At 41.2% G+C, this 17577-nt stretch overlaps 1 protein-coding gene across 1 annotated transcript in view; it reads left to right on the top strand.

Annotated features, from left to right (window-relative positions):
- Positions 1-398: 398 nt before the first annotated feature.
- Positions 399-17577, top strand: part of NHSL1 (NHS like 1) — a 149787-nt gene continuing 132608 nt past the window's right edge. Inside the window, 1 exon segment of the mRNA XM_030809757.1 lies at positions 399-1060. Within this exon segment, the coding sequence (XP_030665617.1) occupies positions 859-1060 (202 nt within the window). The 5' untranslated portion in view covers positions 399-858.

Raw genomic sequence — 17577 nt, 5'->3', positions numbered from 1 at the left:
AGTCTGTATTGTGCACAGACTTGCATACCCCTAGCTGCGCTAAAGTTCAGAAGTTTGAGCTGCCACTGAAGTATTGACTATGGAGAGGCGGGGTTTTCTGTCTCCAATGAGGTGCCTTTGGTGTCGGGAAAGCCTATCGTCTTTCGCAGGAGTGCTTGTTCTGTAATCCAAGCAATAGCCACGCAGCCAGTTTTATTGTTTGCGGAGTCCTGCGGCTCTGAACCAGCGCTTCACAGACGGAAAGGAGAGCAAGTGGGCGGTTTGTGATTCTGCCCTGTGCTGGGGCGAGTCAGCTGAGCTCTTTGATTTCTCGCAAGTAACCGTGTGGGTGAACTGTAAACTGGGTGCCTGGCTTGACCCTGACTCTTTTTCTCTAGGGTGAGGAGTTACTTCTTTCTGCAACCGACAGCTGGCTTTCTGCCCTGGTGGGGAAAGATGCCCAGAAGAGGAGTAGGATTACAATTTGGGATGCTAGGGACACGCCAAAGAGTCGGGGTGCCTTGGCTTTGTGTTTTGCAAAGTCCTGACAAGTGCTCCTGAAATGAACACGCTGCTTCATTTTTTAAATTATACTTTTATTTATTTATTATTTTTTGGCCGTGGATATCGCGGATCTAGAAACGGAGTCCACAGTGTGGCTAGGGTAAAACATTTTTCTTTTCTTTCTTAACCCCTCCTTTTCCCTTTCTTTTTAATTGGGTGACACAGAAGCCGTCTTTTTGGATAATGCGGTGCCTGACTGTCAGCGTTGTCTGAGAGGGAAACAGCAGGCTCGTGGAGAGGACCTGGGCCAATGCAAGAAACCCGGCGTTTTGTTTGCTGGGCTGTTCTTTGTCTCTAGTTGATTTTGAAAAGAAGATGAAAAAGGAAGGCTCTTCAGGTTCCTTCAGACTCAAGCCGAATACCGGTTCTCTCTCACGTGCTGTGAGTTGGATAAATTTCTCCTCCTTGTCCAGGCAGACAAAGAGGCTGTTTCGCAGTGATGGAGAGCTCTCGGTTTGTGGGCAGCAGGTGGAAGTGGATGACGAAAACTGGATATACAGAGCCCAGCCCAGAAAAGGTGACTCGATTTTTAAAAAATTTAAACATTTGAAAAAGTTTGTTATGTGGAATTCTTTGTGTCTATCACTCCCCCTTCATGATTTTTGCCCCCATTAGGAGTTTCTTTTGAAATGTTTGTTTTTGTATTGGAATTCGGCATCATTTGTTTACCTGTCTAAAATAAAAATGCTCTTCCTCAGCTTGAGCTTGTATCTTGTATCATTCAAAGAAAGATAAAGTAGCTGTTATTTGTTCTCGGCAGCCTCCCTCCCTCCATCAGAGCCACATGCTCATGTGACTTGTGAAAAGTTCAATGATAAACCACCACCCTAGCTAGAGAGAATCTTCTGCCCTTATAGCAATCTGGGGCTAGAACGTGGAGCTCTTGTGAAACTGCACTGAAAAACTTCGGGAATCGTACATAGTCTTCTTGCATCCTTCTTCTAAGATTGATGAATTACATGAATGCTTGAATTAAACCGGTGTTGGGCTGTGACATCAAGGAAAATGAACACGCAAGGGGCTTAACCCTGATATGTTGGTCCCAAGGAGTTTCTGGATTTTGTTTTTCTTTCTCCTTTCCTTCTTTTAACCAGAGTTTTTAGATTTCTATCAAGTTTCTTTTCAGACCGATGTTGGCTCTGTTCTCAGGATTAACATGTTTTGCCTCCAAGATGAAAAAAAAATGCGAGTCCTGCTGGGAGAGAGGGAAACAGTTCAATATTTCTTAACACACCCGTATTTTACATTTAGATTTTCTGAGTTCTTCCTCTTAGTGTGTGTAGGGACTGAATTGTTAAGCTCTAAAATGGTTTCTCCATTCGGTGCAGTGGGCAAAGCCCAGTAGGGGAGTGCTATTTAAGTATCACAAAGGAATCAAGTCCAGACATTCTGCGTGATTGTGTTTTCCCTGTTTATCACATTCTTGTGCCAAGAGAAACCTTGCTGGAGTCTTTCAGGGACCTGTGCTTCCCCCTGCTTTGGAAAGCAAAACTACTGAAACGTGAGAGAATCAACTAAATACGTGCTTATGAGTATAGTAATTATATCGCACAGGCTGAGCGTTAATGCAGCCCTTCTTCAGGGTGAATGTGTGTGTAAACTATTTGTTCTTGTCTATTAAACTATGGCACAAGAGGGACTAGCTAATAATCTTTGAAGATATCAGTTGTTTATTATATCAATAAGGTGATCAACAATGAGCCACTGATTCTGAGCTTAAAAATGTGGGTTTTCAGTTCAAATGCTCTGTGATTGCCAGGCTTAGAAAAGGCATTTGTACTTTCTGGCTGGAGTTGTATAGTTTAGTAAGTCCGTGAACTTTACTTTTCTAATTCAGGAATAAGCTGTGGTTTTGGTAAATGATTGGGTTGTAATGTTTGAAGCAAAAATGCTTGGAGGGTGGATTCAGTAGTGCTGTGGTTGCAAGAGGGTATGGTTTTGTTTCCTTTGGGCTTTGCCAAAGGTTGCTTTTTAGGACTTGTTTGACTTTCAGTCAACCACTGTCAAGTCTCTGTTAACGATTGTATACATGTGAGCATGAGGCTGTAGGGTTTCTACTGTAGATGCTTCATCTGAATTAGCATTAAAGGAACAGAGACTGAATTTGTGTGTATTAGTTTTAGTTGGGAAATAAAGCAAATACTGTACACGTGACTTGTGGAAAATAAAGAAGTCATTGTAAAGGACGGGGCAACTTGTGAAGGGAGGACTTGCTTACGTAGCGATATAAAAGATTGTGCCCTTTATCCCTTAATGGAATTGGGGATACAGTAGCTTCATGAAGATAAATGGAAGCATAATACAGGGTGTAAGTTTATGTGTGTGTTTTTTTTAAATAATTGGGCATGAATAATATGATTTTTGACATACGGTGTCAGAAAGAATCCTTAAAAAGCTGCTTATACATCAAAATTCATGGCATTATATTCTGTTTTCACATTTGACTTACAAAAGAAAATTGGCTTCCAACTTTGACGTCTTGTCTCAGGGGCATGTTATAACAGTTGATCTTTATTCCACACAATTCCTTCCGTTGGAGAAATACAGAAGTGACATTTGTTAATGCGAGCAGATCAAAAGAGGAAAAGTCTTCAAGAAAAATTATGCAGAAATGAAGTTTTCTCATAGAAGCATCAAATAGGCTGAAACTCTAGCAAGGATTATCAGTCAATACTAAGAATGCCCAATGGCCATGTTAGGATTTGGTTGCAAATAAATATGCACTGGGAGACACACTGGTCTGATGGGAATGTGTAGCATCTTTTATATCTCTCTGACCAAATCACGCACAGCCTAATCCACCTTTCTTTCAATTTATTCTGCAACCCCCCTAACTTACATAAACATTTTTTGATTTACACAGATTGCCAAAAACCTGCTCTCCCTCCTCCCCGCTCTCTCGCTCTCTCTTTCTTTCTCTCTGACTCGCTCTCTCTCTCACACACACACACACACACACACACAACCATCATGCAGTGACAGCTAGACGTAGGGCAACTGTAACCAGCCTCGCATCAGTGGTCCCCCTGCGGGATCTCTGGTTGGCGGGGGTCGGGTTCTGCAGCTCCTGGTGTTCTCCCTCCCCTCCAGCAGCTGCTGCCAGGCCACACTGCTTGCCTGTTCCCTGCCCGCTGTCTCCAGGTATGCTTTGCACCATTAGCCTGCTGAGCTCCTACCATCAGTGTGGATAGTGTGTTGTATGACACACATTCAATTTCTGAAACAGAAATTCCCTTTTAATAGGGAATTTCTCTGCTGGATTGTTATCAGGAACATCAAAATAAAGTTTTTAAGTGGTTACCCTTATGGATATCTTTCAGTACAACAAACCCATAGCTTTATGATTTAATGTCAAGAAACTAAGGATAAAATTATAGTGCTTGATATTCTTTTTCTTTTGAGAATCTTTTTATAAGATTAGAAGCTACTATTATGCATTTTCTGATTAGACTACTGTTCCTGAGCTTAAAAAGTAATTACAAGATACATACTGATAGTTCCAAAGCAGCCACCAGTAAGCATCTGTATGTTTTCTTTTGTATGTATGTTTGACAGCACACTACAAGTTTCAAAATTCTCTTGAATCCCATCCCCGTTTATACTCAGAGACGTAAGAATGACTTGGGTAACAGTAATGATCAATTCTTATATTCTTAGTATGATATGACCCACTACAGTAATAGATGATGTTTTGACTTAATTAGCCATACAAATCAAGGGTGTGAATCAGTATCTTCTTTATAGTAAAAAAAGTGGAATGCAGTGGTAGATAAGGCAATACGTAACTTTTCACATGAAGTTGTAAGAGCATTTATTGGTGGAATCATTACTGAATACTATGTGTAGGATACAAGAAAGATAGCACTCAGGCCCTGAAGTCATGGAGTTCATGCTTAAATGGAGAAGCAGATAAGACCTCTAAAGCAGGGGGGTTAAAGAGAAAATGTAGGATAATTGTGAAAAAGTGCAACACGATGACCTAGATGAGAAGGTCCACATAAAGGAACTTCATCTGGAACATTTTCATGTTTTGCATGGTCTTCTAACTGTTAGCATTTAACTGAACAAGATTTAATGAGTACCTGCGGCTTTTCCAGCACTGTGGAAGGTCCTTGAGGAAAACTAATGACGAGTAGTATTTTTTCTGTGCTTTCCCTTTCTTGCTCACTGAAATAAAACTAAAAGAGGTGGAATCATAATGGAGTGTCCGTCCTGTCATTGAGCAGAGCTTGTTTTGTTGTATCCCCAGCTCTCCATTTAGCTGGGCAGAAGCGTGATTGATGATCCTGGTATTGGCAGGTCAGCAGATAGAGAGGGTAACTGACATGCAAAGCCCTGCTTTAAACAATGTTTCATCCTTTCCTTCTGGAGTTTATGGTACAGACTAGTAATGTTACCAGCTTTGAATCATTTGAATGTCAGTGTGCTCCCTTCTCAGCCACTACAAAAATGGCCAGAGAATGGCCATACTAAGTATCAAGGGTAATGAATAATCCATATACTAGATAATCAATTTTTGAGTGTGGGAGTTAGATCTATTTAAAGTAATTTCATCCCAGTTTTTCTCCTAATAAAATAGTTGCAGAAAGCAGGATCCTTGCACATAATTAGATTACTAATGACCAGATATTACAGTGGAGAAAAATGACATGAAAGACCAAAAGTAGCTAGGTCAAAAGTCAAGATCCTGTTTCCCTGTAAATAGCTGTGAATTTATTTCTGATAATAAAATCCTTAAATTGGTGGGATTTAGGAATAGCTTCCTGGGCCAGGCGTGGTGGCTCATGGCTGTTATCTCAACACTTTCAGAGGCTGAAGTGGGCATAACACTTGAGCCCCGGAGTTCAAAACCAGCCTGGGGAACACGACGAAACCTGGTCTCTACGAAAGATAGAAAAAGTAGTCAAGTGTGGTGGTGTGCACCTGTAATTCCAGCTACTCAGGAGGCTGAGGTGGGAGGATCGCTTGAGCCTGGGAGGTCAAGTCTGCAGTGAGCCGAGATCACACCACTGCATTCCAGCCTGGGTAACACAGCGAGACTAGGTCTCAAAACCAAACAAACATAAAGACTAGGTCTCAAACCAAAAAAAAAAATCCTCCATAAAAAATAGCTTCTTTATGGCATTAAGAAAACCTAGGAAATATTGACAAATATTGTCAAGTAGCATCACAAATTCAAGAGTGAAACAAGATCACTAAGTTTTATTTATTCCGAGGGTTACTACATATATTGGAAAAATAGCCAAAGGAAGTTTACCTTCGTGTCTTAACAAAAGAGATCAGTGAATGTCATGGTTTTCCTCTTACTTCCTACTGAAGTTGACACTCTGTGAAAGAAACACACAGTGAGTACCACTTAATGTTTTATCTCATCCATTGAGACTACTGCCCTTTATTGATCTTTGATTATTATTATTTTTTCTTCTGAAGTTGGGACTCTGTTGTCTCACTGCCTTGTTTTATTGTAATATGTATTTATTTGCAAATTAAATTGTTGAAGTTCGATTTAAATAATATTTTATCTACTATCCTTCCTTTTTTAGTTTAAAAACTTTGTACATTTGTTTTGAGAAGAGGCATTTAAATTATGAAAAATCTTTTTTTTAAATTATGAAAAGTATCTTAAGAGTGATAAAAAGAAGCAACTTATTTTCAGGGCTTGGGTTTGGAAGTGAGTAACCTGTATTCTTTTCCATTAAAATGTCTCTGCTAAGTTACGGAAACCTTCTTTGAAACTGATCTTTGTGAACAGTTTACTTTTATTTATTTATTTATTTTGAGACAGAGTCTTGTTCTGTCGCCCAGGCTGGAGTGCAGTGGCACAATCTTGGCTCACTGCAGCCTCTGCCTCCCAGGTTCTAGCGATTCTCCTGCCTCAGCCTCCTGGGTAGCTGGGATTATAGGCACCCGCCACCACGCCCAGCTAATTTTTGTATTTTTAGTAGAGATGGGGTTTCACCATGTTGGCCAGGCTGGTCTTGAACTCCTGACCTCAAGTGATCTGCCCACCTCAGCCTCCCAAAGTGTTGGGATTACAGGCGCGAACCATCACGCCCGGCCAACAGTTTGCTTTTAATAATTTTAAAAGATCCTGCATATTATTTAGGGTTAATTTTTATGTCTCATGCAATTATTGTAAAATATATTTCCATGTAATTTCAGGGTGTTTTGGTTTAACTATAACATGTTCTGTCAAACTAGAGGGGTTTGTTGGTTTGCTTTTTTTTAGAAACAGGGTCTTGCTTTGTTGTCCAGGCTGGAGTGCAGTGGCATAATCATAGCTCCCTGTAACTTGAACTCCTAGGCTCAAGGGATCCTCCCTGCTCAGCCTCCTGAGTAGCTAGGACTATAGGCACAGGGTACCATGCCTTTCCAATTTTTTATTTTATTTTTGTAGAGATGGGGTCTCTCTCTTTTGCTCAGGCTGAAATTGAACATCTGGCCTCAAGTGATCCTCCTGACTTGGCCTCCCAAAATGCTGGGATTATAAGCCTAGAGTTTTTTTGAAAACTACAGTATTTTCTATCAAATACTTCAGTTTAATCTCCTAAAGGTCTGCTGTGTTTGCACCTAGATGTCCGTCCTCATAGAGTATAGGCTTCATCAGCTCTTACCTGGACTTCTAAATGATCTTCTGTCCTCTCTTGCTTTCTCCACTCTTGTTCCCCTTTGATCCATCCATGAGTCTACACTGTTTGCAGAGTGATCTTCCTAAAATACAAAAACCAACTGGGACCAGTGGCTCAAGCCTATAATCCCAGCACTTGGGGAGGCCGAGGTGGGAGGAACATTTGAACCCAGGGGTTCATGACCAGCCTGGCCAACATGGTGAAACCCCGTCGCTACTAAAAATACAAAAATTAGTCGGGTTTATTGGTGCATACCTGTAATCCCAGCTACTTGGGAGGCTGAGACAGGAGAATCGCTTGAACCTGGGAGGCGGAGGCTGCAGTGAGCCGAGATCTCACCACTTCACTCCAGCCTGGGTGACAGAGCAAGACTCTGTCTCAGAAAAATAAAAAACAGAAAAACCCATAAAAACAACTGGATCACCTTTCTGTAGCTCCGCATTGCCTACAAAATGAAACCCACATCACTTTACATGGCGTGAAACCTTACGAGATCTGCCGCCATCCTCTCCCGTGCAGAACTAGCATACAGACTCATTGCTTTTTCACAACTCCAGAAACTAGCACCTCCCATTCCCTCTTATTCCCTGTGCCAGGGTGCTCCAGTTGCCTCCCCTGCCTGTTGACCTCCTACTTACCCTTCTAGACTCACTTTAAAACTCTCTGAAGTTTTCTCTAACATCCTCAGGCAGAGCTGATGGCTCTTGTCTCTATGTTATTTCTCTGCCTTCTTCATTTCCTCTCTAATCGTGTTTATCATACACTGGATTATGCTTACTTGTTTACTTGTCTGTGTCTTGAACTAGCCGTGACCTGTTTTAGGATGGAGACGCAATCTTATCTTTTTTTTTAATCCCCAAGGCTAAGTGCTCAATAAATGGTTGCTGAATGGGTAAACTTAACACATCTGGGACTCGGTTAACTGGTGCTTTGTGCACAGGCTAATGTGCTAAGCAAATACTTTCTGAATTTGGCTTAGGCCGGCTAGTTTTTGTATTTTTCATAGAGACGGGTTTCAGCATGTTGGCCAGGTTGGTCTTGAACTCCTGGCCTCAAGTGATCCACCTGCCTCGGCTTCCCAAAGTGCTCGGATTACAGGCTTGGCTTGAGCCACTGCCCCCAGCCTGTTTTTATGTTTTGGGAAGATCACTCTAGAAACAGTGTAGACTCGAGGATGGATCAAAGGGGAACAAGAGTGGAGACAGCAAGAGAGGACAGAAGACCATTCAGAAGTCCAAGTTATAGGTAGCACTATATGCTTATTACCAGTGCTCTCAACTCTGGACTTTTTTGAGTGTAGTAAAAGAGAGGATTCTGTTTGTGGGAACATAATTTCGATGGCATACTTTTGGTGTTTTCTGTTGCTTCACTCAAACTATGCATGTATCAAGCACTTTGGATAAAAAAAAAATTTGATCAGGGCTGTTTTGACCAATTAGTAAAGTTGGCTTTAGTGAACAGAGAGATATGGAATTAACGATGCCAAGCCTGATAAGAAGAGGCTCCGTGGTGCTATTGCAATCTTTTCTTAACTGGTTTCCCTGCTTTCACCTTTGTACACACTGCTCCCCTCCCCACCAATTGGTCTGATCTTAACCTAGCAGCCTCAGTGATCCTGTTAAACCTCAAATATGAGTCATATGTAACTTCACTGCTTGAAACCCCTCAGGTGCTTTCCTTCTGCAGGGAGTTGTTGAATAGCTAAGCCTTGACAATACTCTCTTAAGCCCTATACATTCTGCTTCCCTTACCCCATTGCCTCCTTGTGCCTCCTCCTCACTCTCTCTTCCACACTGTAAAATGGACTAATACCTATTGATCATACATACATACCAGTAGCAGGTACAATTTATTTACTGGATAAATGAATGTTCGTTTTATAGATATGCTGTAAGCCTACAAATTCGATCTATTGCATTTAATGATACTGGCCATTGGATTGATAATCTTTTCACTGTCAATAGTCAGTTGAGTCAAAAAATGTCTTTATCCTAGTGTAGACTATGCTATTATCTAGAATTTCCAGTTGTGGAAGTGTCTTCGGAGTGCTTGTATAACCTAGGCAACTCAAGTGGAACCTATCACTTCCTTTACTTAATCCTTCAAGGAATTTGTATCTCAGTGTTGACATCAAATCCTGAAATGATTAAAATACTAAATTGAAAGTCATGTCTGAATCAGTCGACCTATCCATAAGCTTAACAATAGCTAATATTTAGTGAATGTTTACCATGGTGAGACACTATTATTAAAACTTTACATGAGTTCATTCATTTAATAAACATAGTCTGGGTATAAGTGACCAATAAAAACAATAGTTGGTTTGGTAAGGAAGGGTCAGATCATTAGAGAGAACTGAAAACTGGGCAGAGAAACAGATGTGGGGAGACAGGGAACCGAGTATAATTCTTCAAATGACATTTGAAAGCGCCTAGGATGTTTTGGCGTCAAGGACTTAATAACTTTTGGTTTAAGGGCGAATACTCTGCTTTGAGAATATTTGAGTATGTGCTTCATACTTCTCCTAGATTTGAAGCCCTTGGAAGTCTAGCCTGTGTCTTTTTCAAGTGCCTTGCACTTTGCAGATAGTAAGTAAATATCTATTGTGAATACTCAGTCGAAGCTGTATTGGAGGGAAACTGCTCTGGTTATGGTGTGCAGAAGGGATTGGAGCATTAGGGGTTAGAACCAGGTCATTTAGGGGCTGTTGTAACCGAGAAAAGACAAAGTTCTGGTTGAAGGGATTATATAGGCACATGAGGAAAAGTAGTAATGAAATCACAGATTTTCATGTTAGGTTATCTTTTTTTGTGTGTGTGAGACAGAGTCTTACTCTGTCCCCCAGACTGGAGTGGACTAGTGCGATCTCGGCTCACTGCAGCCTCCACCTCCAGGGTTCAAGCGATTCTCGTGCCTCAACCTCCCCAGTAGCTGGGATTACAGGCGTGTGCCACCACGCCTGGCTAATTTTTGTTGTTGTTGTTGTTGTGTTTGTAGTAGAGATGGCATTTCACCATGTTGGCCAGACTGGTCTCAAACTCCTGACCTCGGGTGATCCACCTGCCTCAGCCTCCCAAAGTGCTGGGATTACAGGCATGAGCGATCACACCTGGCCATGTTAGGGTATCTTTATTAAGAGAAGTCACAGATTTTCATAATTACTTTTTCCCTTAGCAACGGCATCTGTGATTTTTTCCAATGTATAGTTATACTTTTTCTAGCCTTGTGAACTATGGGTAGTCTTTACCTTATATTTCTAATCTCCCTAATTAAAGATTATATTTATGGCAATCACTGTCTTAATAAATGTGATTGGAACATTTATATATAATCAACATACACACTGTTCATATACACAAATGTGTGTGGTGTGAGGCTGGGGATGCCTGAAGCTGGTTGCAGTGATGTAGCTGTGGTCTGCCCCTCTTCAGCCCGTACCACACCTCTTCTCTGTTCCGTTGAATTCAGCATCTCTGAGCATTCTCTATCAGTTCGTTGCTGACATTTGATGACTGACTAGTAGATATCATAGACATTAAACCAACATTTATTTATTTAGTTTTTGCTAAAATTCGTTACTGTGCTGGCTGCATCTTGCTTTAGATATTTAGGCTGTAAGAGAAATGGTGAATGCTTGCCTAGGCAAGCAGTTGTCTGAGACCATCTTCCCCCTGTGGTTGTAGGAGGAGGATTTGTTGGCCAGGTCTCCCAGCCAGTGCTTCTCCTACCAATACCATCATTTGCTGGGCTCATTTCTAGTGTTTGGTTGCATGCTTGGGCGTGCTTGTGGCGGGCACATCGTGGATTCTTGTATTTGGAGAGCCCCTCGTGCTGCATACACTTGATATAAAGCAACCTTCTGAGTAACTCACACTGAGGAGCGACACTTTCCCAAAGTCAATGTGAAAATGGCTTGAATTGTGAAGTTACCGGGAGCAACCTGGCCTACAAGGCGTTTCCTAGAGTGGGAGCTCTTTAGGGTTGGTGGAATGAAGAGGGACTCTACTTTCCCATTTTCATGCCCTCTTATTTTTGAAAAAGACTGTATTGGGAATGGTAGTGAATGGAAGAAGCTGGCAGTAACCTGGAGGGAAGAGGAGGGAATAAGCTATAAGGAAAGAAGAGATCATGACTCCCATATTGATCCGATTCCATGCCCCCCACCCGCCGCCGCTTAGCTAAGACTTTTTGGATTCCCATCCCCTAAGTAATCATGGTTTGTGGGAGCTTGGTCAAATTTCTGAATATGCTGCTTGCATCGCTAATTGTACACTTGTAGTATTGTAGGTTTATTTGTTTTTCTGTTTTAAGACATAGCTGAATAAGTTTTTGTGCATTATTGAAAAAAGGTATAGAACAAGAATAAAGGCTAATCTATACACTGGTTAAAATAATTTTAGTGGTACAAGTAAATTGTCAGGTTTGGGCTTAATATATGTTGGCTTTCTTGAAGGAAAACTCACAAGTATTAATAAAAGCCACAAGCAGTTGAGATTTCTTTAAACAGTATCACTTGAGTTTTGTCTTTTCCATAAACTTGACTAGAGAACATGAGAATAAGTATATTTTATTGTCGATTCAGTTCCCTTGCCTCTATTCCCTAAGCTTCTCTTTCACTTTGTAACTAGAAACGCCTCAGCTAAAGCAGAAACTGGGTATCTGGTGTTTCTGGATTGCCTTCTGAGATAAACCAGCATTCCTTCCTGAGTACGGGTGCGTATTGCCTTAGTCTTGATTGGTTGGGGATTCTTTTACAAAGCAGACACAAGGCAATTTGTGAATTTACCTTGTGGGTGGTTGTGGCTGGTGCTTAGTTTGGTTGCTGTGATCATCTTGCCTGGTAGTTATTTATTTACATAAGTTTTTCACCAGGAGAAAGTACATAGAGTGCTCTGACTTCCTGGAAAAAGAACTTTGATTTCTACCATAAAGTCATTTCATTGCTGAGTTCTTCAACACACTCTATTCCCGTTATAAAATGATGTTTTAAGTATTTTTTCCTTGCTAGCTTCCCAAGTCCAACTCTTTGTCCTTAAGTGTGCATGCCTGAGTGTTGTTCTGTCATAAGGATCTTAGCTCTGTTCCATTTGCAAGCCACTTTTGAGCCACTGTGTCTCATTTGTGTGCTGTTGATGCTTTATGAAGCTGGCGAGGTTGGGGTTTCTGTCCTTCGACATTCCTTTGGATCAGCAGACCTTGGTTACATCGCCACTCTGGAGAATGTGTTGGTTTATTCAGTTGATCCGTGTTCTTATGTCACTGTAACCAGGGGAAGGTTATGCCACTGACTTTAGAAATCTCAAAGGTTATGTTCCAACTCCAACTAATAATAAAGGTTTGAACAAAAATCCAATTAGTAAATTCTTCTCTAGTTTCTGAGAAAGTTGAGCTAGTTTTCTCTAGAATCCATGCTTGTTTCAAATGGGGGAAATAATCTCTTACAGGAACTATGGTGTGAGTGCTTTGGGGTTTTCAGGGCCTGAAAAGTTTAATTATAGTTTATTTTTTAAGTCAGAGAGTTTAAAAAGTTTTGTTTATGTCCAAAGTAATAAATACACTTTACATTGGTTCCCATGCCACACATGGCATATATGCATGGCATGCATACATGGAATCGCTTTGTGGAATGATTTACCTTTACTGTGTGTCTACATATGATACTGTTTTCTCTGTTTATTCTATTCTATGTTATCAAACAGAAAATGTCAGTCCTGACTTACTACTTGATTTATGACCCTCAAAAATGGTGCTTTCGGTAGACTTCTCTTCTTTCAGTAGGGTGTTATTATGCATGTGTATCACATAGCTTTTTTTCCTCAATGTTTAGAAGTTACAAGCTATGATGGAATTTCTGTAGATAGTCTGCTGTTGTCTTGGTGTTGGAGAAAGGCCTGGTGTACCAGGAGTACTTTGAGAAACAGTGTAGAGTAGTGATGCCTCTCAGAAAACCATCTGGCCCAAAACCCAGCTTGTGACTCTGAGCCATCTACACATTCACCCACCATAGGAAGTCCTTTTCTGAGTTCCCCTCTGTGCCCTTAGTCCAGGACCCTGTTGGTGTATAAGCCTTGAAAGTTGGCAGCAGGACCGAGTGATTTCCAACAGGAGCCTTGCTGCCTGCTGCCGGGCAGTGTGGAAGAGCCTGCTAATGCACTCAGGCTGATTCCCTGCACCTGCTCACTGGCCCTAGGGAAAGCCCATGAATAGCAATGTCTGGCCAGTTTCTGCCCTGATCCTGTAGATTTCTCTGTCATTATGCTTACCAGCCTACTGTCCATCCCCCATAGGGGAAAATTAATTGTGAAGTTTAGTCCAAAACTTTAACTTCCAATTTTTGGATTCTAGCCTGTATGTAGCAGACATCCTATGTTGGAACTGGAAAACAAAGCAATGTTTTGGTGGTTTTCTTTTTCTTTTTTTTCTTTTTAAAGAGATAGGGTCTCCGTGTGTCGTCCAGGCTGGAGTGCAGTGGTGCAGTCATAGGTTATTGTAACCTGAACTCTAGGGCTTAAGGAATTCTCCTGCCTCAGCCTCCCAAGTAGCTGGGACTACAGGGGCCTGCCACCATGCCTGGCTAATTTATTTTATTTTGTTTTTTTGTAGAGAAGGGGTCTTGCTATGTTGCCCAGGCTGGTCTTCACTCTTAGCCTAAAGTGATTTTCCCACTTCAGCCTCCCAAAGTGCTGGGAATATAGGCGTGAGCTACTGCCTGGCTGTAGTGTTTTCTTTGAAACAGTTACTGTAAAAAACTGGTAATTGGGGCCAGGCACTGTAGCTCGCGCCTGTAATCCCAGCACTTTGGGAAGCTGAGGCAGGCAGATCACGAGGTCAGGAGATCAAGACCGTCCTGAACATGGTGAAACCCTGTCTCTACTAAACATACAAAAATTAGCTGGGCATGGTGGTGCGCTCCTGTAGTCCCAGCTACTCGGGAGGCTTAGGGAGGAGAATTGCTCCAGCCCAGGAGGTGGAGGTTGCAGTGAGCTGAGATTGTGCTACTGCACTCCAGCCTGGGCGACAGAGTGAGACTCTGTCTCAGGAAAAAAAAAAAAAAAAAAGCATGGGCACAGTGGCTTACGCCTGTAATCCCAGCACTTTGGGAGGCCGACGCGGGTGGATCACGAGGTCAGGAGATCGAAACCATCATGGCTAACATGGTGAAACTCCGTCTCTACTAAAAATACAAAAAATTAGCCAGGCATGGTGGTGGGCGCCTGTAGTCCCAGCTACTCGGGAGGCTGAGGCAGGAGAATCACTTGAATCCAGGAGGTGGAGGTTGCAGTCAGCCGAGATCGCACCACTGCACTCCAGCCTGGGCAACAGAACAAGACTCCATCTCAAAACCCCCCCCCCACCCCCCCAAGAAAAACCCTGGTAATTGGTTAGAGATACTTTTCTAAATTGTGATCATATGGACTAGATGTTAACTTGTATAAAATACTAGAGGAGTATGCCTTTTACTTATTTGTAGTTCCATATAACAGAAGCTTGCCTCGTTCATCTTTCAGAATTCTAAAACAATTGAAAATATTTTTTAATGAACATCTTTCTAAAGTATAGTCTACACCCAGAGCCTGTTTACAGGTCATGGTTTGTGCAGTAGTCATGCATGGTCTTTTTCATCATGAGGATAGTTCTGTGGGAGTGGCAGGACAGGTGGCATTGCCCCTTTTTGTTGTGAGCAAGCAGTTCCTGCAATATTAAGACTTGCCTGAAGCCATAGAGATAATTGGCATAGACTGGATTTGAATCCACTTCTCGTGACTTAGTCCCACACTCTTTTCATGACACTTCAACAACTCTGCTCAAAGAGTACAATTTAACCTTGTTTTAATGCCCTGGTGTCACTGTGACTAGTCATTGGACCTTGTAATAACCTGGTGATGCCCTAGTGGCCGCTGAATATTATAGGGATCTTTGCTTTGGCATGAAATGGATCTCCGCAGTGTTCTTTAACTTCCAGTGACTGTTTTGTATTTCACTTTTGCTGGGAGCCTTTCTCTTTCGACAGTGTACTTGCGCCTGTCTCTGGTAGTCCCCACCACTCTTTGGCTTGGTGTTGCTCATGTGTTACCTTGTGTGAGGGGTCTGGGTAACCCAGTGTATTGCAACAGTATTGACTGGAAGATGCATGAGATCCCGAGCCACAATCCTGTGGGCAATGCTGTCTGGTTGGAGGCCATTTTGATTTCTTCTTTGCCATATTTTGAGTGGTTGAATTTGTCAGAAAAATGATCCGTTGATAAGTGGATGTTACTCTAGTATGTAACTATGTTTTTTACATGTTTATCTTCTGTTGGCTTTTCGTTTTGGTATGGTGGAATAAAGTACATGTTTGTGTTAACATCATGGACTAGTGACTGTATTTGGCCATCCCGGTGTTTTCTGTAAACATTACATTTTAATCACTCCTGTAAAAATCACTCTGAGTTTTCAAGAAGGATTATCATCTACTGCTTTGTTTCACTTACTAAGCAAGTATGCTTTTAAACCTTGATTTCACCATTAACCACTTTCTCTAATAAGATGTCGATTGTCACTCTCTTCTCCATCTGATATTTAGACACCAAGTTTATTTACTCATTTTTCATTTGGTTGAAATTGCATCCCCCAGATTTCTATTTCATGTTTTTGTTCATATCCTCTATATTTAAAAAGTCAAGAAATAGTGAAGATAAGACATATTTCAATTATTTAAAACCACTTCTACTCTACTAAACATTTTTGGCCAAATACTTTAAATGATATTTGAGCCTCATGAATGCGAATGGGAATGATATAAAATGTGGCTGAAAAAGCTGATCTGACTCTCTGGTTTTCCATGAATTTGTTAATGAACCACTAATATCCCAGTACAGAGAATTCACATGACTTTTTTCTAGTTTGTGTTGAAATGCTATAATCCCCATTTTGCATTTAGATCCACAGTGTTTGCTCAATGAATACTTTGATTTGCACATAGGAGACCTACAAAAATGTTTAAATGCAACCTGAATTAATTGAAAATAGAGATTACAGAAAATTCTGTGACTCAAGAAAACGGGGCTCAGAGAAAAGAAAAATAGTTTCCAAAAGTATTGTTATTCCTTCTCTCCGTCTCTAAACATTGAAGAATTGACAGAAGAGTCTCACTCCTGATAGGAAAAGCTTTTGGTACTTTACATAGTTACTCTCTATTTTGGTTGTAAAATATCAGAGATGGTGACAGTTTTAAAGATGTCTTTCTTTTCTAATGAAATGAAAACTCAAAGAATTCTGACTTTCGTGTTTACCTAATGAGAGAAATCAACTTTAGTAATTATTTAGAGAGAGCTCTTATGGAAGCAATGACCACATATTTTCTTCTGTTGGTACCATTTGAAGCATTTTAGTAAATATTTGTACACAGTCTCTAAATTGGACATGTGAAGGGATCCAAGTAGAGTTAGCTTAACAACAAGGCTAACTAACGTGTCAGGGCAGGAAGGAACCTCCGAGATACCCTGTCTGATCCCTTGTTTGGCAGCTAAGAAGGGAGGATGCAGAAAAGTGAGTTGCTTGCTCAAGGCCTGTACCCAACAGGGCCCAGTGAGGCTATGCCCTTACATTCCTTTGTCCCCCCTTAAGGTATTGAGAGTGTGTTCCTTTCTATTAGTCTCTTTAATTTTGACATTCCTGACTGCCCTTGAGGGTCAAGTGACAAATTCCTTTTCTGACCTTACGGAGCAGGTTTTGGAAGCGTCTTAGTCACTCTGTATCACACAGAAAGTTTTCTAAGCAGATGTGCAGAAGATAAGCAACTTACCATAGCAAAGACAAAAGGGGAAGAAAACCAGTCCTGAAAACAGGCTTTCTCATGTCACTTTTATTCCACACAAGTACAGAATTCATTCAGTTTTCAAAGAATGAAAGAGGAAAAAGAAAACAAAAACAAAAAACCAACCCAAGGGCACCAGGCCGCAGCCTTTCTTTGTTAGGAACTGAAGTCCCTAGAGACAGTTGAATAACTTAATAGAGCTGTCAGAAGCACACCTGCCTCGAAAGCAATAGATGCATTTTAAAACTTTAAACTTAGCATTCTATTTTTGACTTGGAACTTTTTCCCTCTTGAGTGGCTGTAGACTTATTATAGTTAATAGCTGAGTTTACAAAGATGCATTAAATAAAAATGGAACACAAAGTAAATCCCAGCCATTACCATTAACAGAATGGTAAGTTACTTCTACTAGAACTTTATTGACTTTAAGCTAGAGAGAAAGAGAAAGAGAGAGGTAAAACAAAAATAAAGAAGGAAAAGGCTCAGATCATGTTCGGCATGATCAAGAGGAGGATCAGAAGAGCTGTTTTCGTGGGCCGCACTGTGCTTTGTGGCTCTCCTAACTCTGTGATTATCATGCACCGTGGCAAGACTCCACCCCTGAAGATG

This window comes from Nomascus leucogenys, chromosome 3, assembly GCF_006542625.1.
Source record: "Nomascus leucogenys isolate Asia chromosome 3, Asia_NLE_v1, whole genome shotgun sequence".
NCBI classification, from domain to species: domain Eukaryota; kingdom Metazoa; phylum Chordata; class Mammalia; order Primates; family Hylobatidae; genus Nomascus; species Nomascus leucogenys.
This window is presented reverse-complemented; position numbering and strand designations above follow the sequence as displayed.